This window comes from Crocodylus porosus, unplaced genomic scaffold (assembly GCF_001723895.1).
Source record: "Crocodylus porosus isolate Cpor-Errol unplaced genomic scaffold, CroPor_comp1, whole genome shotgun sequence".
NCBI classification, from domain to species: domain Eukaryota; kingdom Metazoa; phylum Chordata; order Crocodylia; family Crocodylidae; genus Crocodylus; species Crocodylus porosus.
Window position 1 is genome coordinate 8,592,504 of NW_017728932.1, and position 25,530 is coordinate 8,618,033.

The 25,530-nt window shown below is 48.8% G+C and overlaps 1 protein-coding gene across 1 annotated transcript in view; it reads left to right on the forward strand.

Annotated features, from left to right (window-relative positions):
* The window catches only part of LRRC75A (leucine rich repeat containing 75A), a gene marked incomplete at its 5' end in the record, with an annotated part of 163,478 nt that overhangs the window by 85,222 nt on the left and 52,726 nt on the right, over positions 1-25,530 (forward strand). The window contains one exon of the mRNA XM_019545305.1: positions 16,531-16,643. Within this exon, the coding sequence (XP_019400850.1) occupies positions 16,531-16,643 (113 nt within the window). The remainder of the gene's footprint in view (positions 1-16,530; positions 16,644-25,530) is intronic.

Consider the following 25,530-nt stretch of genomic DNA (forward strand, 5'->3'; position numbering starts at 1 on the left):
AGGAAATGTGAATCCTCCTGCACATCTTTCTCGACCAGATATTCTTCCCTACCTACGTACCTGTTCCTGGTCTTGGTTGAAGTCTGCTTTTCGGAAGTCCGTTATCCTCATTCTGCTTCTCGCACAGCCTCTCACAGTTGCTGCCCACCTCAGCCCCTTCTCTGCCTTATTCCTTTCAGCTTACTGTACACTGATGCCCTGTATGCTCAGGGCGTGAAGCAAACCCAACCGCATGCCTTGCTCCGTGCTTTCTTTTCTGTGCCTCTCTGGTCAGGCTGTCTAAACTCAGGCCTGTGAGAGGGGCGCTGCCCAAACCTCTTGCTGTTCTGCATCTCCTATTTCTGGAATTACCTCTGCTCTCCTTGCCCGGCCATCACGGTTCGCACAGCCCGGTCTCCAACTCATGGACAGAGATCCTGGAAGGAGGAACAAGCTCAGAACAATAGGGGTCTTCCCCGTGATGGCTGCCTGGCCAGGATGTGCCCCTGGTCAGTGGTTCGGAGCAGGTACGGTGGGGCCAGGTCCTCCCCACTGCAGACTTGTTCTCTGCTGCCTCTTGCCCAAAGCTTTGTCCAGCACAAATGCCCATGCTTTCCCCTGGGCAGTCTGCTTCAGGGTATGACAGACCTCGGGAAACGCACCTTTGGAGTCATTGTGCTTTTGTCCTTCACCCAGAGCCATCCCTTGGTCCCTAGGTAGACCTCAGTCCTTGACCAGTGAAAGCTCAAGGACTGTCTCTGGATGAGGTAGCGCCTACAGGGATCAGGGATGTGTTTTAATACACTGAATGCATGAGGATACTGCCTCAGGAGCATGCACTTGTTCTCTGCATGAGCCCTTCATGCCACGCTGGTCGGGGCCAGAGAGCTTTTTCCTATGATGGGGCCAGTGGGTGTAAAACTGGCAGCCAGTATACATTAGTAGAGCACCTGGGCCTTGGTTGCTTATGCACTATGGCGGGGTGGCCTGCCTGTAGCAGAAGTGCCACAAGTGGCACAGGCAGCCTCTGTATGCCACGTGGCGGATCAGGAAGAGGACAGGCAGCACAGTGGCAGATAGCAGACCAGCAGATCAGTCAGGGGAAGGGGATTGGAGTGGTACCTGGGGACAGTGCAGGGCTAATTTCGGGCACATCTGCCCAAAAGGTGGGCCCCCACTGGACTACAGTCTCTTCCTTGAGATTAGCCACTTCCACCTCTGAATCCTTTTGGCTGCCACCCCTTTCCTCCATCCCAGGATATTTTTGGTAGAGCGGAGCCATTGGTGAGCCAGCCCGGCACTCACCCAGACCACAGGCTGCATTGATTACCCCTCCTATTAGGTTTGACACCATAGCCAAGGGGGGTATGACTCATATGTGCCTCCTTATTCCCTAACTGGATCTGTCCGGAGCAGGGGTGGTCATGGATCACAGACCAGGCATGTGCAGTGAATCACCATTTCAGCTGAAGCCCGTTAAAGTGATAGTTTAGCAACAAATCCACTGCCTTCCTCTCTAGCAATAAGTTGCCTTTTCACCTTGGAAAAAGAGGAAGGGTGGATGTGTGTGTGTGTGTATGTGTTTGTCTGGGGCTGGTGGAAAAGGGAGCTTTGCATGGAAGAACTTGTTCTGGCAGCTTTTACCTTGATTTGTACATGAGCTGCTTGTACAGAGTGAGGAATATGAGGATACTAGAGAGTCACTGATGCACCGGCTGTGCCCTATCAGCAGGCATGGCAGGCATCTCTAAGTTGCTTTCTTTGGGTGTCTTTAATGTGCTGGTTTAGGAAAATGACCCCTGTTGTGCTAGATGCTATGGAAGCTTTCCATCTGAACAGGCAGGTTGGAGTAAGGACAGGGGAAGTGGAGAGACACTTTGCCTGTCTCTGGTATTTTGTTCCAAGTGACGTTCTGGCTTTTCCTGCTTCTGCCCGCACGTACCACCTAGGTCAGGGCCCTGCTGAGCTTGGCGCCATGCAGAGGCATAGGGTGATGGATTGGACGGGTCTCTGTGGTGGGAAGTCTGGGCAGCCCAGTCCTTAGCCAGGCACTTTGGTGCGGATGAAGGGACTGAAGCTGTTTGCGCCAGCTGAGATTCTGGCTCAAAGCATCTTACCACCAGTCTGCCTGGGTGTGCAGCACTAAACTGAAACCACAAAGCTTCTTATGGAGCGAGCTGTCCCTAGACAGCAGCAGGATCTGATGGTTTGAAAGGCTGAGCTGAATATCAAGTGTCCCTTCGTCTCTCCTTGCCTGTCGGCCTTTTTAATATCAGTCGCTCCAGTTTGCAGAACAAGTCCTGTTCCTACGGCAGGTGGGGCACCTACGTAAGGAGTGTACGTGTCCTGGGCAGGATGGCAGGGAGCATTGTGCCTTTATTTCTCTACAATTCCTCCCCATCTGAGGGTCAGATCCTTAGTGGCTAAGACATGAGAGCTTCATTGACATCACTTGTCAAAGCTTTGCCCTTACATGTGGCAGTTGCTTTGAGGTGATGGTGGGGAAAGGGATTTTCAGAGCAGGAATGATCACTTTGCAAAAAAAGGCATGGCTATAGCTGTAAAAAAAGCAGAATGTGGAGATTTCCCCATATGTAATTTTTTGTGCTTGTTGGTGGTCTTGCTCATGGAAAGAATACGTACCATCTGCCAAGCCCCAGTGCTCTCAGCGTGGGTCCCAGCTGGGGTAGACGAGTGTCCCATGCCAGTCGTGTGCCTTCCGCCGACGAGAAAAGCCTTGTGTTTGTCCTTACGCTGAAAGGAAGGAGTTGTTAAATAAACAGCATGATGATGGAGGTGGAAGCAGATGGTGAAGAAAGCCTTTTGACAAGTGAATTCAATATGCATCAGTAGCATTATTTCCGAGAATGCTTGGAAGCTGGGAAGTGGTCCCAAGGTGAGGAACTCCAGCTTGTGGTTTGGGGCACAGCAGTTTATAACTTGAAGGAACAGGAAGGGAGGCAGTCTCCAGGAAGGAAATAGGTGCTGAAACTCAGTGGGGCTCTAGGTATTTTCCTAAAATCTACCACATAGCAGCTGGACCCTTGGCTAAAGGTGGCAGTCTAGAGCACTGCTCCTAGAGCTGTCATAGAATCAATGGACCGGAGATCCCTTGGAAGATCATCAGCTCCGGTCCCCTGCCACATGCAGGAGGTTAATGAGCTCAGACTAGCTCAACAAGGTGCTAATCCAACCTCCAAGGATGGCGACCACACCACCTCTGCCGGGAGTGTGCTCCAGGTTCCAGTTACCCTTACGGGGAAGAAGTTCTTCCTTATGTCCAGTCTAAATCTTCCCTCTGTTAGTTTGCGACCATTGATCCTCGTCTTCTCAAGGGGTGCCTTCCTAAAGAGTTGCTCCCCCAGATCTTGGTGCTTTCAATCCCCTTCTACTGCTCCAGCCCTTGAAGTCCTCCATTTCCTCCCATGTGATATTCCTATTCTCTATATAACTCCTTCATGATTTGCTAAAAGCCAAAATATCATGGCCTCTTGTTGGTTGATAGTGACAGGTCATCTATCACACTAAGCAATACATAGGCCTCCCCAGTATTTCGATAGCATTTATTCTCCAATATATAAGTGGAAGGTTAAACTTTTCCGTAGTGACGCACTTTCTGGTAGTCTGTAATTCTCTGACAATAGGACAGAGATCTCTATTCATATTCCTGCTGTCCTACTGGAGAGTAGTGAAGTTTGACACTTCTACATAAATGAAGAGAGAGTTATGGCAAAATAAAATCATTTAGAAAAAAGTCCTTAAGTGGGGGGGGGGGAAAAACTAACCCAGAGAAGTTGTTACAATTTTCCAAAACCAAAGTCACCTAGAAGGAGAAGAGCAGAGTTACTTCAGGTGGATCGGTCAGCACCGGATCGGAGGTGGAAGCGAATAAAGCTGGAAGCCACGTTCCAAGTTAGCTCTTACAGAGGAAAAGGGGGAAAATGCTGTCAGCTTTACATTCTAGTAGTGAAAAAATTCAGATGAGCTGAGAGGAAAATAGGATCATCTGCTGATCAGTGCCTAGATAGAGAGGAAACGATGCATCAATCTCGGCTCTGGTTCCAGGGCACGGGGGTGAGAGCGTGCCATGGTTCATCATGGTGCCACAGAGACAGGGAAGCTCATGCATGACACCCAGTGATAACGCTTGTCCTGTCCTGTTACGGGTTCCCACGCCATGCTTTGGAGGGGGCATTATCCCAATTTTACAGTCCTCCTAAAGATATTGGGGTCCTTCCCAGGCGGAGTTACTGGTCGTCCTGTAAATGGCACCTTTGCGTGTGTTGGCTTTGAGCCAGTCTGTTGGGCAGTGTAGGGGAAAGCAGAGCATGGCAGATGAGAGCTGGAAGCTGAGGGCTTCCCCTTGCCCTTATCAAAGTGCATGTGAAGGGCTTGGTTTGGCAAATTTGGTTTCAAAGGACTTTGACCTGAGCATCAGGGGGCTGAACAAGGACCTCAGTTGGTTAAAACAGCAATGACACAAGAGCCATTGTGATGAGCACAAGATGGAGCAAGTGTGAGAGCAGTGGCAGGAAGGTGGCAGACAGGCGGTGGAGTCCCTGAAGCAACATGACCTGCCCCGAGGGTAGTGAATATGAGGGCCCCAAATCCAGTTTCCAAAGCCCCCAGAGAAAGAGACATTTGGATCAGGGTGGGCCTCGATCAAATGAATGCCACCTCTGCATGGAAACCGGGATCTGGGACCTCGGGGCTGAAAGTGGAGCAACCGTGCTGCGAGGTGGGAGTGACTTGGGCGTCTCCCAGAATAGCGCACCGCTGCAAGCACTGACAGCCGACTGCAGCGAGACTTCACGCCTCTCCCTCCAATCTCCTTACCCTCGCCCTCACACACAGGGAGGCAGGAAATAACTTCCTCGAGCTTCACTTCACAGCACCTCAGTGCCAGGATGCCTGTCTGTGCCACAGCCCTGCAGTGGGCGCTTCAGTGTGGGTGAATCTGTCCTGGCCTCCGTGGCTTTCACTGTCGTTCTTGCCCTCCCATTATTTCTGTGTTAGACCAGGATTTCTCAGGTACACAGGAAGGGCAGGCTCCCTGCTTGTGATTGCAGCCAATGCTGATGGGAGCTTCACGCATGCTTCCAGGGAGACAGCAGTCTCTGGAAAAGGCCAGTATTAATGCCTAGCTTAGGACTGTGCCCATACTCCAAGGAAGAATGGCATGGATCCTGGCCCGTCCTGGCCTTAGGCTCCTCAGGGGAGAGTGGGCAGTGTCTGTACACCCCTTTGAGGGCATGGGCAACTCCCCCACGTGCACTATTCAGCTACCTGTGCCCCCAGGCGGGGCCAATATCTGACCACCCTTCCCTTCCCTCAGGCCTGGTGTGCTTTCTTACAGGGGTTACTTTTTGCACTTCTCCTCTGCTCCTGCCAGGTGGTGGGTAGTCTGCTTGTATGCTCCCCAGTGGCCTTGACCCACAGTCGTAAGGGCCCAACTGTCTGCTCAAAACGCAGCTGTTTCTGTGAGTGCTCACTTGGGAGTGGGCACCGCAGCTGGTCTGCTGTATGCAGCAGAGCCGAGGAAGCAAAGAGAGCGCGGGGCCGGCGGAAATGTAGGTCAGCAGAATGTAATTGCCCAACTTGGAATTTGTCCAGGATGCTGGGACTAAGAGTCCTGTTTTTGCAAAAAAGGCCTGGGGATCCATAATAACTATGAACAGGCAGGACCTGGCATCTACTTTGTGCAAAGTCTTCCCTTGGTCGTGATTCCTACAAAAAGCTTAGGCAGCAGTTCAGGCAGCTGATGTGCACTGCAGAGGCCACTGCCTTCAGTGCTGCCTGACACCGTCTTCTGGTTTCCTCGTGCCTCTTTCCCCTTCTGCATTACCTGTTGTCTCATGTCTTGTATCTAGGTGCCTTGGGGCAAGGACTCGCTTTCTGTTCTGTTTGTGCAGTCCTAGTCACATGGGACAGGGCTCACAGGCACTACTGCAATATGTATGATTCCAATAATGGATCTTTCCAAAGCCAGGACCCCCCAAAATTGGGGCATCCCTTCCTTCTTGCATCCCGGTCTCAGGGGCACTGCCATTGCACTGACAGGCGCAAATGCAGCAGAGCGTTAATCTGGCACTGAGTGGGGTCTCTGTGCTCAGGGAGCCACGAGAGACCCAAACAACCCAAGGTCTTCTCTTTGCTTGGTGCCTTCTCCATTCAGAAAGTGAAACCCCAGGAGAAGATCCACTCCCTGCAGCACGCAGCGCAACTCCCCGATGAATGTAAATACTGATAAATACACCTGATAGCAACACACATCCGAGAACCCCCCTAGCCCTGGTCTGCTGTTGCCGCAGCAAGAGGAGCCTTGCTTCCTGAGCCAGCCCCAACATGTCTACATGGGAGGTCTGAGTAAATGGCAGGTCAGCGTGATTCTCCTGCTGTTGATGTGCCAGCTGGATTTAATCTGATGCTACATTTTAGGATCTCTAGATAATGTACAGTAGATCTGTCCTGACATTTAGACTTGAGAGAAAGCCTTGGTGCCAGCTGAACATCCATGTATGGGAAAGCAGAGTAAGTCCTAAATCAGTTCCTCCAACAGGTCTGCTGTAGCTTCCTCTCCAGGAAGGTGACCCAGTCCTGGTCGCTTGTCTCTGCTGACACAAGCCATGTGCACAGGGTAAAAAAGCTAGTTTCTGCAAACTCTTTCGGCATTTGGATAACACAGGTCATGTAGCTGGTGCTGTTTGGGATGAATCTATTGAGTGCCTGTTGCCTGGAGCATGATTATGTGAATCAGCTCTATCCAGAGGGTGTCAGGTGGTGCTTAGCACCTTCTGGAGAGAGAAAAGGCAAAACCCTCCAGAGCCCTGAGGCAGGGAAAATGGTAACCAAATGCTGTGCAGTGCACTCAGGCTCAGAATATGCAGAAGCTGAGTGGAAGCCCACGCATTTTCGATGGCTTTTCTCTGATGCATTTAATAAAATCACATAGGAAAAAACGTTCCTTGCATCAGTAGAGGGAGATTTTTCATGCCAGCTCAGCTATCCTGCACTCCCTTCTGTATCTCTTGTTTGGCACAGACCCTGCAGCAGCACACAGATGGTTGGGGCAGAGCATACCCTAAGCATAGTTGGCTGTGAAAACCTTCCTAATTTGCCCATAGTGTGTGGAATGTGGCGGGGAGCTAGTTTCTATGTGGGCCTTTCCCCAGATCCCTCCTTCCAGATCAGATCAGTGGTCTGGAAGATGGCACAGACTACACCCTCAACAAGTTTGCAGATGCCACCAAGCTGCCGGGAGTAAGAGAGATGCCTGAGGGTAGGGCTAGGATTCAGAGTGACCTAGACAAGTTGGGGGATTGGAGCAAAAGGCGTCTCACGAGGTTCAACAAGGACAAGTGCAAAGTCCTGCACTTAGGATGGAAGAATCCCATGTGCCGGTGCAGGTTTGGGACCAACTGGCTAAACAACAGAAAAGAACCAGGAGGTTACAGTGGACAATAAGCTGGATATGAGTAAAGAGTGTGCCCTTGTTTCCAAGAAGGCTAACGGCATCCTGGGCTGCATTGGTAGGAGTGTTGCCAGCAGATTGAGGGAAGTAATTATTCCCCTCTTGTTCTGTACTGATGATGCCACATCTGGAGGACTGTGTCTAGTTTTGGGCCCCACACTACAGAAAGGATGTGGACAAGTTGGAGAGAGTCCAGCGGAGACCAGTAAAAATAGTTAGGGGGCTGGGAGACATGATTTATGAGAGGCTCAGGGAACTGGGCAGAAGAGAAAACAGAGAGGGGATTTTATAGCAGCCTTTAATTACCTGAAGGGCGGTTACAAAGGGGCTGGAGCTAGACCAGGGGGTCTCAAACTTTGTGATACTGGCCCCCCCCCCCCCGGTTCTGATCAACGAGCGGGGGATCCCCTGTGCGCCCGCATGGCAGTATGCAACGTGTGGGTTTGCAACCCCCTTTTAAGTTGTTCATGACCCCTGGGGGGGAGGGGGGGTCGCGAGCCATAGTTTGAGAGCCCCTGAGCTAGACTATTTTCAGTAGTTTAATTTGGATATTAGGAAAAACTTTCTCACTAGGAGGGTGGTGAAGCACTGGAAGAGGTTACCCAGAGAGGTGGTGGAAGCTCCATCCTTGGAGATTAAGGCCCTGCTAGACAAAGCACTGGCTGCAGTGCTCTAGTTGGGGCTGTTTCTGCTTTGAGCAGGGGGCCAGACTCGGTGTGACCTCCTGAGGTCCTTTCCAACCCTTATTTTCTATGATTCTGTCTTGCAAGCCCTGCTCCGTGGGTCTAGTGCTGGCCCAGGAGTTTGTCCAAGGTGCAGAAAGCTTTGCTAGGATGATGATGCACCCTACAAAATATATTCCCTCTAGGGTAAGCAACAGCCAGCCCCAGTATTTCTAAAGGGACTAAATGTGAAGCCATCATACGGGAACTGAACTGAGGACCCCCTAGGTTAAAGGAAAAGTCCTTCCAGCTTGAGTGCAAGAGCCCATAGCAGGCCCCTGTTCTGCCTGGACTGGGCCCAGCAGAGGATGCGTAGTAGATTAAGTCATCTGCTCCTGCCAAAGAGAAGACGCTTGTCCAAAGCTTCCTGCTGTCCAGACCCCAGACAGTTCAGTCCATGTCATGGCTACCATCTTTGTCAGCCGCCAGGACTTCCAGATGTGAGCCTGTGAGCATCTAGAGCTGTAACTAGGAGCTGTAAGTGGCCCTCCCCTGTGCACCAGATTGGAGCTGGATGCAGGTCATGATTGAGGTTCCCTCTTTACTAATTGTGAAAGCCAGTTTGATGCCAGGTTGGGTCAGTCACAGCCTGGTTTCCCCATCTAGATAACGCGCAGGTAGAATTAGGATTCCTTTTTCTCGGGCCAAGTTTCAGTGTTTGGCAGAGTCTCCTCACCCCCTGTCCTCGGTGCTGAGTGCTTATTGAAATCCTAAAATGGAAAAAGCTTTGGCATCGTGATTAGAGCTTGGTATTCAAGAGGTGTGGGATTAATGTCATCCTGAAGCAGTTGCCTGTGGAGAGCAATCATCTGAAATGTAATGGGTGGGCAGCGGCTGGTGATTTAAAAGCTACAGTTGCTTATCAGCAATCGGTAGTGTCCTTGTAGGAGGAAAATAACTTGTGAAGTTATGTGCTGCGTGCCCCAAATAGCAATGGGCAGTAGGACAGTCTGGGGCTTCTAGCAGGTGACATGAATGCTGCGATTACCCGGGCCTAAAAATCAGTGCCTTTTAAGAAATAAGGTGGTACCTGTATCCTAGCCTCGCCTTATACCATCTGGATGAGTCCGGGCAGTCCCCTCTGGGTGGGAACAAATGAGAGGAAAAGCAAAAAGTCTTGTAGTGTCGTGGACCTGAGCTGCGAGCATCACCGCACTTTCGTAAGAGCTCCGGTGGGAGCTTTTGAACCAGATCAAGTAAAATGAGATTCTCTTCATTTCCCAACCTTGGGCTTAATCTGCAAACTCAAATCTTCCTGGTGCTGAAAGGTTTTTATGAAGGCACAGAAAAGGAGGGTCATGTTTCATCCCATTTGACCGTCTGGGATGCCCTGATCTTCTGGGTTCCAGCTTAGCTGGGGCTGCAGCTTGAATCCTAGTTAACACGGGGCTGTTTGTGCAACATTTCTGGCCTGGCTACAAACAGAAAGTACCAGAGGTCTCATCCGCACACCTGTTTGCATGTGAATGCCAGCTTAATCCCGTCAACCCAAGAGGTTTGGATCATAACAAGCCTGTGGCCTGCCTTGACATCTCCCAGCTCGGTCCTTCAAATTGCTTTACCAGCATTAATGCACATAGCCTTAATCCCTAATGGGGAGGTCTTCCTAGTAAATCTTATCATCAGGGATCCTGGTTTTCTCTGACTAAAAAAAAAAAGACAAATTCTCTGATAAAAAATTGTAAATTCTCTTATTAAACCCCTACATCTGTGATTAAAATGAAACGCCAGTGAAACACACATACATATGGGAGGGGTGTATATGTATATATAGGTATCAACTGAACACAATATTTTATAGATATACTTACAGTTTGAAAGCAATTTGTAAGCTTACCAGTGCCTCAATCATTATCATAAAATAAATTCTAAATACCTATAAATTTTGGTATTTGATTTTGGGTTTCTTAACCATGGAAAATCAGAGCTCCCCCTGGCCCCCGCACTCACAGAATTGCTGGTGCCCAGATCTGTCACGTTCCCCCCGGGAATCGTTCTGCTCTCCTCCCCACTCCTCACCACTGCAGCTTTCAGAACAATATCGGAGATCACTTTTGGCACAACATTGTGACGTACCTGCCACCTTTTCTGAAGTTTTTAACCTTTTCATTTTGTTGCTGACAAAATCTATTCAAAACAACCTAATGAACATTCAGAGACTGAGGCCTAGTCTGGGCTGGTACGTTGAGTTTCTGGATGGTGCCCAAGACTGAATCCATTATCTAAGTGGCCGTTGCATCATCAGAGCTTGTGCCAGGGTCACGTCTGAGCAAAATGAATTAAGTGAGCACTGATTGCAAGGAGCTGTGGATCCTGCTATTGTATTCAATTTACTCTGACACGCAGCTTCTGAGGCTAGTCTGCCCTAGCTCACATTCAGCGCTTCCCCTTAACAGCAGCTGCAAAAAAGGGACTTCGAATGGTTTTTGGTTAAAACACTAGGCTTGGGCTCAGGAGATCTGGCTGGAAGTCCCAGGCCTGCCACAAATGGATGGCATCACTTTAGGCAAGTTACTTAATCTCTCTGTGTAATGGTTCTGCATTGGGGGAAATGGCAATAATAATGTTTCCTAACCTCAGAGGGGAGCATGGGGGTAAGCAGTTCACAGGCACCACAACATTGTAATGGAGAAGGCCAGAAAAGTATCTAACGAGAGAGGAAGCTGATAAATTGCTGTCCCATTGCACAGCCCTTGGATTTGATACGATTCCCCTGGGCAGAGGTGGAAGAGTGAGCTGGTTCTTCTGCCGGGGCTACATTCTTCCCTGGAGGGTCCACTGTTTTGCCCACGTCAGCTTACAGTGACACAACTGGTGGGGTTTCCATCCCAACTTCTGTCTTTCAAATCGGGAACTGCTGGGTGCTGAGCAGTCTTGAAAAGTCTCCTTGTTCTGAATCAGTTCTGGATCAAACCTCATCATGTAGCCATGTCTTTGCAATGTCTCATAACTGAGTTCTGGGTACAGAGCCACATTTCTTCAAAACTGGCACTCTTAAAATGTAGAGGGGTCCAATCTATGCTGAACTGGGGCCCCGGTGCATAGATTTTGGATAGGCTCAACTGAAGAAGCTGCGGTCGGTCAGCCGTGGCCAGCCTTCCTGGGTCGTTGCTGGATGGAGCAGCAGGACGTCGCTGGCGCTGAGAGTCCAGAGTTACAAAAGCGCTTGAACCTGCATGAACCGTGGCAGTTCAGAAATGCTGAGTGTAGCCTTGTTGGCATTACGTTTAGCATTTTGTTGCAATTTTGTCCTGACAAAACACTGGCACACAAAAAACATTGATTAGAAAACCCAACTGTGTATTTAGCCATTAACAGACTGTCATCACCAGCTGCTGAGTGATTTATATCCAGACCAGGGCACTTTCCTTTGGTTTCTCTTTCATATGGTGTTTCCATGACAAAGTGCCTCTTTTTGTTTTAATCACAAGGGAATAAGCGGCTCACAGACACAATGACAAATTGCACCAGCTAAAACCTGGGGAAGGTCCTGACGTCTTGCAGGGTAGAAATTAGTGGTGTTTTCCACTTGCCCATAGGTCTGTGGGATGCTGCACGAGGCATCAGCCAGACTATTGGGGGCTGTTTGTAGAGAATAGGATGTAGCCCATTATTCCAGAGGTGTTTGGAGGCTGTCGTGTGCTTAGAGAACAGCCAGCAGAAGAGGCAATAGGAAGCTTATTGGCACAAACCCCTTTTAGGATTCATCTCTGGTGGATGAAAAGGAGCTCTGGGCTCTGTAGCAATACATGTGACCCGTGTCGTGGGGCTGTGCTCTAAGGAGGAGCTGGAAGAAAGCACATTTCCTAGGTAAATCCTGTCTATTTTGTAATGAAATTTAGACCCAAAGCAGCACTGATTAGAAGAACACTTAGGCAGGCGCTTGCAAAGTCCATGTGACTTGCACTCCTGTCTACATGGCTTCCTGAACAGGGATGGGGCCTAAGCATATACTGACGTGCTTTTCATAAAGAGGTGTGTAAATTCAAACCTGGGTGTACAACACTTCAGTGTCTTCTAAAGAGTAGTTGTCCAATTGCTTCTTCCTTGCTTCCAGCTCATCCTGACCTGGCCCGTCCTTTCATTCAGACTGCACCGTTACAGCAAGGATAAGCCGAGTTTGAACTTGAGCTGTTGAAAACAGCCGTCGTGGCATCTTGTCACAGATGGAGGATGTGATGCAGAAGATCTGAGTGATCCCATCACCTGTCTGTTGGTTAGCACAGGTAGAGAGAGAGCTGTCTTTCTCTGCTGGATTTAATCATCTTTTGATTCGTGTGCATCACCTCACAGGAACGTGGGCATGTCTTGGAATAAGCTTCCCCCTTTTCTGTAATTTGTGCCAAAGCTCAGTACCTTCTAGAGTGGATTGAACAGCAGAGCTAAGCACTTTGAGACATATGCTAACACCTCCGCTCTGGCCATTATAGACACAGCATTTGTCTTAAATTGTTACTGAGAAAAATAGATTGAGGTGTTATGCAGCATTTCCATGTGTGCCCACAGCCAATTTGTCAGGACCCCCATATTGCTGCTTGGTTAATTTAATATTTATAATATCTTTATCTGTCCCATCCCGTTCAGATGATTTCTGGGGTGAAGCGGTAAAATGCGTTCCATAAATACACCGTATAAAATATGCAACTCACAGCTATGTCGGAGTATTCAGATCATAGGAGTGGATGTGGAGTCGGTAGTGATTGGATGGCCCTGCTGGATAAGGTGTGACGTCCTAGTAAGCATTCCTGTCCAGCTCGTTCTGATACAGAAGAAAATATAAAACAGTCGGTGGGAATTACCAGCGGCAGCCCTCAGCGTTTTCAGGGACGTGCTTCTCCTCTTAAATGTGTGCACAGTTTCTTGGGTCAACATTTCATGACCAGAGACTTGAGAAGTGTTGTGAGACACTCCTTATAATGAGTGAGGTGACATAACCCCCCTACTCCAGGGGTTGGATGGCAGTGAACAGACTTCCATGTGGAGCTTGGCATGGTTAATGAAGCTCATGCCGTTTTCCCCTTTCCCCTGCTATCTGCAGTGGCTGGGATTAATCTTGCCTCTTTCTTAATCTTTGTGTTAGCCTGTTCTCTAAACTGCACTTAACATGATGGCTCTGCTTAGAGAGGGTTGCTGGAAAAGTTAATAAGTGGCCAGGTAGATGTTACAGGCATGGGGAGCATGAGTGATACAGCGGCATATGCAACCTGTCGACCGGCTGGGGGTTTAATCATCTAGAACGATGGAGAAAGCTGTTGCGTAAAAGATCAGTTTAGCCTTTATGAGCTGTTTTTAGGTGGAAGCTCAGCAGGAAGAGTGACCGTTTAGGAAACGTCTCACTGCAGAGTTTCTTTTTTCCTGGAGGGAGAGCAGCCAGGAGAAGGGAATTGGTTGTCTCTTTGTGAGTCTAGCACTGGACTGAAATCTTCTTGGCAAGGGTCCGCACGCTCCCCAAGGGACCGGCCCGGTTCTGTGTCATGTTTGAGTGCCCCCCGGGATGTTTCTTAGGGGTTTATCTCGGGACACCCCAGCCTCCTGTGTAGGAGCAGGGCAGCGAGTGAGTTCTGGCTCTCTGGCGATGTGCATCAGGGTGCGTGCCTCGTGTGAAGTGGCATCCCTGCCTGCGGCCTGGCCAGCATGTCCTGGTTTCCAGGGTTGGTTTGGCCCATTTGAAAGTTGGCACAGTGTATGAGCCCTTCAGTTTGCATTTCCAGCCCCTCTCAGCCCTGAGAGCAAGGGGAGGTTTGAGTCCGAGGTAGGCCTGGCTCTGGTTCCTGGCTCAGGTTTTTGCAGGGTCCCAGCCCTTTGTATCTTTGTTGCTGGGGGGGGTTCAGCATCAAAGCTTCCACTGGCTTTGGCTGGAGCCTTTTCGAGTCCTTCCCCAAGCCCTTTCTTTTCCTCATTCAGCTGGGAGAACTTTGCAGGGTTTTCTCCTCCCCCTGGGGTGCCAGTCTGCTGCTCTCCGTACACTGGGGACAGTGACAGAAAGTCCCTCTTGCCCTCCTTTGGCTATAATGCTTTCACCAGCCAAGCATGTGCCTCTCTCTGTCCTCTGCACCTGCCTTCCAGCCAGAGCTATTTGGAGAGGTTCCCAGAGCCAGGCAATGCAGCCTGCTTTGTATCTATAGGCACATGCAGCAGGACAAAGCCAGAAAACGGGCTGCTGAGCATCCCCTGGTGGGAGGGAGAGCTGTCAGTCCACAGGGCATTTCTGGGCTGTGGAGCCAGGGTGGAAATGTGAATCAGGGCATGTTTGCTTGCTTGCTGCAGGGACTTCAGGTGACCTTGCCTGTCAGCACTCACCAGGCTGCTTGGGTTCGACATGCAGGGTCCAGATGTGTCCAGAGGCTCTTTCCTCTCTCCTTCATGTGGCCCAGGGCCACCAATGACCCTTCACTCTACTGTAGCCTCAGGATGCTCTTCCTTAGGGCTCCCGTCCTCTGCGTGCTCCTGGTCTGACAGAGGGCTAATGTTTACATTGGTATTATTTTGACAGTCCTTAGTGCCATAACATGTTCCCCTGCTCATGACATTGCCATAGCACGACACACTATTGTCCTGGGACAACAGAAACAACGGGCATCAATAAACACACACGATAGAGCTCTTCAGAAAAATATCTGAATTTTGATTTTTCCTGAAAGAATTTTTCCAAGCAAAAATCATTCTGCAGCATTCATTCAGTACATACTTCCAGATTTGCTCTCTTACATGGGTTCTGTTCCAGCGCCTGCCACCGATGTGTTTTGTGACCTTGAGCAACTCACCTGATCTCTTGGTGTTTGGCCTCCTGCTAAATCATGTTAGCTGTCACAGGTAGGTTGTACAGGTTAACGAGTCAATGGGCAGAAAATAGTTTGGAGTTCTTGGATAAAAGATTTAATTGATTTATAAAGATTTATAGTGACAATCGCAAGAGAATGAAGAACTGTGAAGATTTGAGTTACCGCAGAGTTGGGCTGCGTACTATAAGCTGTAGGGGAAAGATGCGCCCGAAGCAGTGTAGGAGCTGCTTTTCGAAGAGAGATGCTCTCATTCCCACAGGGCCTCCTTCGAGAAAGTCCTCTGTCCTGTGAGGCAGGGTGTCCGAGCAGATGAGCACATGGAGCCACTGTAACTCCACGGTCTCTGCCTTGATGCTCCAGTCAGGTGTTAGCGCAGCCATCCTGCTGCCTGTGGCGATGACTCGCTGACCCCAGTTTTCTATTTTTAATTTAAATGTCTTCTAAAAAATGTGATTGCTTGCAGCATCCTCATTTAATGGCCTTCAGTGAAGGTGTGTATGTAAAGCCCAGCAGTACCAGCAAGCCTAGGGATGGGAAAGACCCATCAAGCATTGGGCCTGCCCTTCTGTCATTGCAGGGTTGTTCTTTCTTTCACTGATTCACTCCAATGCTTTGTCCTGTATAGCTGAAAATATTTCCGCGGATCGTAGAGAGATTCACCGACACAAGGGAGTCTCATCCTGAGGTTGTGGGTAGGTTTCAGGGATGCTAACCCCAGGGCTCCTCCTAAAATACCGCATGCAAATCAAAAGGAGTGTTGCCCCAATATTGCCTAACGTTATTTCATCTGATCAGGCCTCACGCTAAGGAATTTGGGTTCCTGCTTCTCTTAAGGACTTCCTAATGCTGAAGGTTTGAATCTACACCTAAGGCTGCCCCAGGTGCGAGCAGGTCCCTGACTGTTTAGTCTGGGAGTCGGATGTGGCTGGGTGTGACACTGGCTGTGTCATGCTACGGCAATTGTGTGCCACTGGCAATGGAAATTGGCGGGCCTTAACCCCACCTGGCCTGTGGGCTGGTAGGGTTGGGGAGACCCTTGAAATGAAACCTGCAGAGCTGGGCTAATGCCACTGGCATCCTGACTCATCCTTCGGTTTCTGGTGGCATCAGGAACAATTAGGGAAACCAAATGGGATGGCAAGTGTACTGTTCTTTAGGGAGCGCCGACGACAGAAGCATGGCATGAGATTCAAAGATAAGCATTGTCCTCGTCTCGGAGGGCGTCTGGTCAGACTCTGCACAGATAAGCCACTCTAGGAGACCCAGTTCAGTCAAGAGGCAGCTTCCATGACCTCTCAGGTGCTGCTGTGTGGGGAGGCTATTTGGAGTGGGATTCACACAGTAAGAATCACATCCACAAAGCAGGTGTCCCATGCGGGGTTGAGGGCTTTAGCACCACTGATGTGGTCACTTGGTTTTGTGAGCGTGCGTGCACGGGTTTAATGACCTAGGATTGGCAGTCATGTCTTGAGTAGCTTCACTGTACTGCAAACCACCTCATCTGTCCTCATTATCAATCCCCCGGGCTGTATTGGTATACACAACTCACCTGGCCTCCCTCCCTTTGCCTTTCCAGGAGGGAGACTCGCTGGGGGCCATGGAAAAGCTCTGCAGACAGCTGACCTACCACCTCAGTCCACATTCGCAGTGGCGACGCCAGGGCATCATGAAGAGGAAGCCTCAGGCCTGGTGAGTCAGCTGCCGAAGGCTGCCAGCTGCCTGCACGCACCATTTGTTTGTCCCTTGCTCTGTGCTTTCAGGGTCATTGAGGGGTTGGACGGGAAGGAGGTTGTTCCTCCTGCAGAGATCTGAGTCTACAGGTACGTGGCTGTGAGCCAGCCACTGCGGGCCAGGCATCATTCATCGCAGTCAAATGTTGGCTCATCTCAGTTGTGTTTCCAGCATTTGGCAACACTGCTCTGCCAGTCAGCTGGGCCCCAGGGTGGGTTTGATTTAAATCACAGTTTAAATCACTGGTCAGGGAGCCTCAATTTAATCACGGTTTTCTACAAAAAGTGCATTCTTGTTGGATATAACCTTTGTTCAAGGCTATGGAAATAGGCTTCAGGATTGTCAGCGTACCTTCTACATTTCTCTTTAGCCCAATGGAGAGCACTTTGGCTATGACAGTTCCATCTGTTTTGGCACAATTTTGTTAACAAATTGTCATCAGATTAGGCCAGTTCTCAGTATATTGCTCAAAGTAATCCACTACTGAGTGGCATTGTACGTGTTGTGGGAAAGTTAGTTTGGTTCCTACTGCTTTCTTCAGAGCAGCAGCTGCTGCAAAGTGGTTGTTACAGAAGTATTTCGCAATTTCAACAAAATTCTGCCCAAAATGCTTCTCTTTTGTTTCTATGGCTCCTCCTTCCTTGTGTTTATCTCCAGGCTCCTCCTCCTTGCCCAGATCTACTCCACCCCCAACAAAAGAGATTCATTTAACTTCTTGAAACTTTGCACTTTTAGAGGGAGGTAAGGTCTTGACTCTGTGTACACGTAACTTGCAGAGACAATAGGGCTGATGGGTATATAATCAGGTGTATTATCTCTCATCTCCATATACTGCTGTTAACAAGGATGTTATCTCTGGGAACAGAAATCCACAGCTTGAGAACTGAAACTGAGCATCACAGAGATGCTTAATGGGATCTTAGACTGAGCACTGAGTCCCATTGGGTAGAGTGGTTCTCTTTCATCTTTACTAATCAATAGAGGATCCCCATAAGATTGAGTCCCAAATATAGTCCAAGCCTGTTGTGACCTATTTATAAAAATTTCCTAAAATGTTAAATGAATATATTGTCTCCAGTAGTATGTAATTAGAAGTTATAATCCTTATTCCATGATGATATCTTTGAGCTTTAACATATCTTAAATTAAAGCTATCTTTATATAGGTTTATTTTCTAAAATAAAGCGTCTTAACAAAAAAAATTTTAAAAATTAAAATCTGATTTAAATAAAAAAAATCAGATTTTTAATTTTTTTTTTAATTGTTAATTTTTATCCACCCTGCAACAAGCACGGGGGTTTCACTTCATATGCACAAAAGCTCTTGTACTACTGAGTAGCTCTTACGTTTTATAAACATCATAGCTGAGTGCCTATAGCTGGTGGACTGAGCTGGGGGTTGCAGAACATCTTCCTTGCCAGTTGAGCATGACCCTGCTGTAAAGTATAGAGTGTGTGTGTGCAAATGCCATGTAAGGGGGAGGGGGAGCTTGTGGTAGCCTGATCCTGGATTAAGGAGAGGGCTGGCCAACAGGTTGCTCTTGCTTAGTAATAGTGTAGAGCATGGGCAGCAAGGGCTTTTTTAACATGATGATGCTCATGCTTATTATGTACCAGGATCATGGGTGCATCAGCAAGCAAGTTGAGGTACCAACCACAGTCTAGCTGCATCAAGACAGAGAAACAGGGTACAGTAGTCCGGAGCACGGTCTCTATCTCTTTATTGCCCCGAAGGAGTTTGCTTGGGTAGCTGGGCCTGCCACTGCCCCGAGCTGCACAGGTGGAGAGCCCTTGGCACAGCAGACTGCCCACCATTTACCAGACTTGGCAGAAAGGCTGGTGCAGAGCTGCTCCCAGCCTTTCTCAGAGCACTTGCTGCCTTGCCAAATTGCTTTTCGTACCTTGTTTTACATGTGCCAGGACCTGGAGGTGAGGCTTAACTGCAGATGTGAAGATGGGCACTGGTCTTTGCAGTGCTCGGTTGACCTTGCAGCATTAAATGGCTGTGTCGCACATTCACTTGCAACAATTGTAAATCGTTGGCCTTTTGTACTGCGTTAAAGTTCATTTGTGTTGGGAGAGAGCCCTGGTCTGAAGGGGAACAACTTCGTAATGCCAGGAGAGCACTTCATACAAGCTCAGCTTTAGAACATGCATCTGCTTGCGTTTTAACTGAACTCAGCAAGTGTTAAATTGAACATGTAACACTACAAGCTGGGTAGCTTGTGTAGCAGTTATATTTGGGGCTATCGTTGCTTTTTTGGTTTATTTTTTTAGCGAGAAGGCTTAAGGACCCAACCCCGAACGGGAATGCAGTCAAAGCTGAGTGTATACTTACCGCCTTGAGACTCTGCTTGATTAAGTCAATGTTACTTTGCTCTGATTAAGTCAACGTTTGTGAAAAAGGTCCCTTTCTGAAATCCTTTGCCCTCTCTCCATGTGCTGAAATGTCAGGGAAGGCTGCACAAATGTCCACAGATGGGTAGATCCTCAGCTGAGAAACCGAGCCCATTATGTTCCCCATCAAAATGAACAGTCCAACATGCAGTTGGATAATCAGTGACAACAGCACTAATGAATTGGTACAAGAGAGGCTTGCTAATTAGGCATTTACTATGGAATGAGCACAGTGGTTGTTTTGTTGACACAGGTCTCAGCTTTGTGGGTATTTTGCACATGGGAAATTGTGGGCTTAAAGTGACAAAGTAGAAGGGAAGGAAAACACCTAATTACAAGCAGCCACCTTAAAGAGAAAATAAAAGAGCATCCCAGGTCCTTCAGCCCTGCACTGTTGCTGTATGTATGTCAGCTCCAGAGCCCAAAAGCGCCTGGCTAAAGCAGCACGGTCAGAAACCGGAAAGGTCAGCGGTCCGACTAGCACTGACGTGGAGCCTCCAGTGAGGTCAGTTTTGCTGTGCTTGCTGTCCCAAGGCCATTGAAGTTTGGTTGGTTGCTTGGCTCCTCCACTGTTGTTGCAAGTTAAGTTGTTCCTTAACTAAATTAGAAGCCCAGCATGTCACTGAATTGGTCAACACAAAGGTCTGGTTCACGTAATCTGTGGCTAGAGCCCCCCAGGATGGCAGTGGCTTGAACATGTAAGTGGCACTTGGGGTGTTACTGAGGGGTGTCTGCCCTGAAGGTAAACGGACCTCATTATTTTATCCATATCGACATGAGTACAAGCTGCATGATTTAACGGTGGTATCTGCACATTCCTAAGTGTAGCACAGCGATTTAACTTCAGCCCTGTTTCACTTAGGGTTAAATCACGATTTCAGGCACGTGTACTGCTGTAAAAGCAGGCAGGCATAACAGTTGCATCGTAATGGCTGATTTAGGCTCCTGAGTGGGAACTCCTCCTCCCTTTTTAAAGTTGGGTCTGTCCGCTGGCTGTTCAGGGAACTCCTGTAGTTGTTGGCATCCTGTGCAGGAGCTTGCTGCCCATGTGGTTTGAGCACTAGAGCTGATGCTGGTCATGGACAGGAGCAGTACCATTGGAAAGGACAGGGTGCTGGGATGAAGGCGCAAGGATTTTCCTTATGAGCCTGTGTGCTAAGTGGGCAGAGAACCTGGTAAGTGAAGTTTTTCCTCTGCTAGAACCACTGGCTAGCAGTTGAACCTCCAAATATGAACTCCTGGGATTCCTTGCAGGGTGCCACACTGGTTTAGAGACGGGTTGTGTATGCACAGGTTGTTCATTTATTGCCGGTGCCATCCCATGATATATTCAGGCCACTTGGTTTCAACAGTGTTGCACGCTTTGCAGGGGAAACGAGGGCGTTGCACTTCCTAGGTCCTACTGCCCCTATTCCCTAGACTCCAGGGTTTCTCGCTAATGCTGTGAAGAGAGCGGTAGCAGTGCCTCAGACTGACAGACGGCGTTACCTGAACTTCTGCACAACTATTGCTTGGGCGTTGTCAGGCCTGTTTGTTTTGCATCCATTGCATGGAGGGGGCTCCTACTCGGAGACCAGCTCTGCTCATTGCATACAAGAGCAGGGTGGACACCCACCCGAGCTGCATGCTGTAGGTCGCACCCAGGGGTGTTCTCAGCATGTGGGCCCAGGATAGGAAGTGGAGAGCTCGGTTGTTGATTTACCCTAATTTCCCCCACTAATTAGACTAGGAAGCAGCCACCTCTTGTTATCCCATTAGGGTGTACTGTAATTAAAATTATTCTGTGGCAGCAGGGAGCTCTTCAGAGCTGAAAAGACTGACAAAACCCTCTGAAACAGGCATTTACTGAGTTGGTGTTGTGCCTCTCTCTGTCTTTAATTTACTAGTCCCCTGTCTTTAATTATTGTGTGTGCATTGTGTGAGTGCATGCCTGAGAACTAGCAGGCTCCATCTCCCAACCCTGTCATAATATTTTACTTTCTCTTTTGGAAGAGGAAAGAAATAGCTGAGAGTTTTGACTGTCTTAATGGCTCAGAGCAATAAAAAGTCAAGCTATGCCCACACGATAGCAATCCGGAGGCTGTGATGGCTGTAAGCATTGGACTTTATTGGTCACGCAGTTGTTAGCTTGTTCTGGGATTTTTTCTTTAAATGCATGTTGATGTAGCTGAACGTAGTTCCGTTTTAGGGCGCGATTCAGGAAAGCACTCGGGCAAATACATAAATCCATCCTTATTCAGCAGTTCAAGTGTCTTGGCTTGCAGTGGGATTTAAGAATAGACTGGAAGCTAAGCAACTGTCAAAAATGCTTTGCTCGATAAGGAATAGTTTCCCTGAGTGAGGTCCCTTCAGACTGAATCAGTTATGTCCTATGAAGAAGGCCAGAAACTGTGCGTAAGTCTGAAAAACAAAATATATTGTTTCCCATTGACTTCCAGGAGCTAGATGGGTAGCATATTGAAACCTGTCTTAGGTAAAGGGCTATGATGATAATGACTAATAGTGAATAGCAAGGAAAGTCCATTAAGCTATTATGAGTGTGAATTCCTACATGATTAAAAGAAAGTCTTCTTTTGTCCTGTCTCTGTTTCTAATATTTCCACTATTCTTGCATCTAAATGCCAGGAAAATGTCAATAAGTAACCTTTGGTCTGAAGACCTGTGATCTCTGGCCCTCTCCATGAATCATGTTGTTAGTGAGTCCTTGTGATAGGATTTTGATTGCCTGCACATGTGCATGAGTCTGTGTTCGATGGTCCCTGGTCAGGGCCTCCCACAAAGTATGGCCAGCACGAGTGTGGGTGTTGCTGCAGAAGATCAAATTTGTCCCTTATTTTTGCATGCCGTTCAGTTACAAAGAGGAGTAACAAAGGAACTTGGCCTGTATCTGCTTCTCTTACTTATGTAGCCCTCTTCTAACTCGCCTCGCCCCCTTGCCTTTTGCTTAAGAGACTGGAAGGAATTTGGAAGATTGGTATAAAACAGCTGAGTTATTGGTACAGGCAAAGCCCTGATTCAGCAAAGCCTTCCACCTCCAAAGTGCAAAACCCACTGCTGTCTCAGCTGTGTCTTGTCCTAGCAAATATGACAAATCTACGCTTGCAGAAAGCCCTCTGGGGGAGGCAGGCTCTTTAAAGAGTTGTAGAAAATGCAATCTGAAAGGTGCCATTTTTGCATCTTGGTGACTGTAACAAAGTAGCCAGCGAACATCTTTTGCTCACCGGCAGTTCTCAGAGCTGCAGCCCGGATAGAGGCACGAACCGCTGTCTTTCCTGCTGTCCTGAGTATCCTGCCAGGCCTGTGCTTTGAGCTGGCAACTTACCGCCTGGCCGGGCCAGGGCTCGCTCCATGGAGGCAATCAGAGCTGCAAAAGGGCTATCTGCCCTGCGCTGCTGATATGCCCCATGGGGTGCGAGGGGCTGGGATGCTGCCAAGGTGCTATGGTCTGCACTGTGGTAGAGCTGCTGGAGTCCGCCGGTTTAGATGCCCAGGGATGCTGTGTTATTCCAGGAGCATTGGTTCAACTGGACTAACACAAGTTTGGCCGAAATGTGGTGGCTGCATTTCCTGCCAGGTAGCTGGACCGTCAGCAAACGCCACAACACAGCACAGACCTATCAGTCCAGTCTGGGTTTCTCCAGAGCCCCCTGCTCTGGCCAGCATGTCCTCAATTGCCCTGCAGTGGAGTTGCCACATTTTGCTGTGCTGTGCTGTGTTGTGCTGTGCTGAGCCTAATGACTTTTTTTGCTGGAATGGCCCCCTGAGCTGCGTGGACCTGGCTGGGAGCTAACCTGCACCCCTTCCAGGCATGGTCAGGCTCAGCTGGCCCTTCCCCTCCTTGCACTGTGGGAAGTCCCTTCTACAGAGGCAAAGATGAAGCTAAGTAGAAATGGGGCCTGGGCCAGCGGTGGTGGTTCAGGAATGACTGGCGCTTCGTCAGCGCTCTGTCCTGGCCAGCTTGCAGATCCCCATCAGTCTGATGCAGAATTGTCCTCGGCTCTGTCGTACTGCTGCACGCCGTGAAACAGCGACGTATTTCACTGCTGAGTGAAGGGATCCAGACAGGTTTGCACACAGTTGCTTGCTCCTAAGGGCATCTTGATGCTTAATTATTTAATATTCCTAGACAGGCTGTAATGCTGTCGGTGATGCTTAGCTGTCAGGCCTTTCATTATTAAAACTATAAAGCACTGGTGAGTGGAGTTCTGTCTCTCCCCCTCACTAGGTGTCCTGATGACTCTCCAGTGTTAAATTTATGGAATCTGTTTCTTTTCTGCTGCCTCTTTGCAGTCTACCAGGTCTCTACTTTTCTGCATGCTGCCAGCATGTGAATTGCTGCATCTGCTGTACAGGTGGAGCCAGGAAAGCGTTGGTTTGTCAGTAAGCAAATGTAACCCGGGTACACCCAAGGGTGTGCCCTGTCCTCATTTGGATGAGATAGGTGGGCAGGCGACAGTGCTATGAGAGGGAAGCTGTGAGTCAGGTACAATCCCTCTATTCTCTATAGAGCCACACCACACAAAGGGTTTTTAACGATACACAGAATTTATTTTATTTATATATAGAGAGAGAGAGAGAGAGCAGCCTGTTGCTTTGGGGGCTATAGATAGATAGATAGATCTCTATATATATCTATCCCAAAGCAATAGGCTGCAGACGAGGCCTGCTGAAAAGGTCGTGGGCAGGGGGCTGGAGGTCCTGCAGGATCCCTGCAAGATAATGGTCTTTTTAGCTGTTTGTCACCAGCTCTCTCTCACCTGAGGAACTGTCATGATGAAGCCAAAATCACATTGAGATTTGGTCACATGGCTGTGTCTCCATCCAGCAGGACCTGAAGCCCCTCTCATTACTCTGGACTGGTAATTGGCTCCTTGAGTCTTTTAAGAAGAAAACCCAATGTTTGAGGAAAGCCAGCTTTAGACAGCAGGAACAGGGCTAGTTATGTGTTGCTCAGACCAGGGGGTTTCTGTTCTTTTACCCATTTGCCTGTGGATTGTTTTTCTGTCGTGGCCTGGCACTCTGAAATCAGAATGAGTATATGCTGCAATCCCCATTCTCCTCTCTGCCCCACTTCATGTCATTGAAACTTGATATAGCTTCATAGCTGGACTCTGATGGAAATCTCAGTGGGGCCCACACCAACTGGACAACATTGCAGACTGTGAAACAGGTGAATATTTTTAGCTTTGGGGGTGTTAGATCCCGATATGGGATGTTACTTGCAGAAAGTAATATTTGCTCCTTGGCTATCCGGGCCTATCTATGCCTGTCTTTGCAGTGCTGTAAGGCAAGCGTCCTTCCATGAGGCATGTGCGAATGCACTTCAAGAAGAAGCTGAGGTGTGAATCTGTACCTGTCTGAAAGGTGCATAGAGGAAAATATATGACTTCCTAGGATGAGTGTGCTGGCTTGAAGTTGTTCCCATTTCACTTCTGCATGTGAAGGGGAATAAAGCATCTGTTACTGCCCCAGAGGTGATGCCGTCTCTGTTCTTTTCCAGCAACTCTCTCCCATACCTGCCAGGATGCAGCCAGCCTCATATGCTTTTCTAGTCCTTAATGTTTCCTCGGTTCAGAGATTATCTGTATTGGAAACCAGCAAAAGAAGGAGAGTGGGACCTGCTTATTCCTCAGATGATGGTGGGGGGACACACTCATAAGGCTGCTCTTCAAGAGGTGGCTTAGCATATGCTGCAGAAGAAGCTGGGCTTGCATTGCCTATGTGATGACTCTTGTCCTTTACTGAGTGTTTTGGTTTTTACTGTGTTTTCTCACTGCTAATCACCGGTTCCAACAAAACCACAAAGGCAGTGGCAGCTTTCACAGGAACCTAATGGGCTGTAGCCAAAGTAACTTGCAAATCCTTCCTTAATTAGAGCACTGTCTGTCTGGTCTGCTGGGGAAGGGCTCGTGAACACTGACTCAGAGCTGCCAGCTAGGGTGCACATTGTCATCTGAGACCTGGCTTCAGTGCATGGCATAATTTGTCTGTGGCCCTGATGGCACCTGTTTGCTGGGACTCCGTGCTTGCATTTACCCTGCTGCTGGTTAGACATACTTGGAGGGTGAGGAGAAGGAAGTTGTTTAATTTATCCCTGAGATCCCGAGGAACGGGGAGGCCCGTGGTCACAGGAAGAGGTAGAACTGCGCAGAAATGGGCTCTCTCTATGCAGCTTTAAGCTCTTACTTTAATTAAAATGTTGCCCCAGTCAGAGGATTAAGATGCGCTCTGATACCATGACCGGAGAGTTATAAATGCTGGGGCTGATTTGCCTGAAAGCTAGATAACCCCACACCATGGCGCATCCTGACCACACCAATCTCAGGAGCAGGTGGATCAGGTGCCTACCAAGATGCAGTCGCAGCAAGGATTTAAGCCTGAGCTGAGCACCCACAGCTCTCGCTGGCGTACTGGGCACTCCTGAAAATTAGACCCTCAGTTCAGAGAGG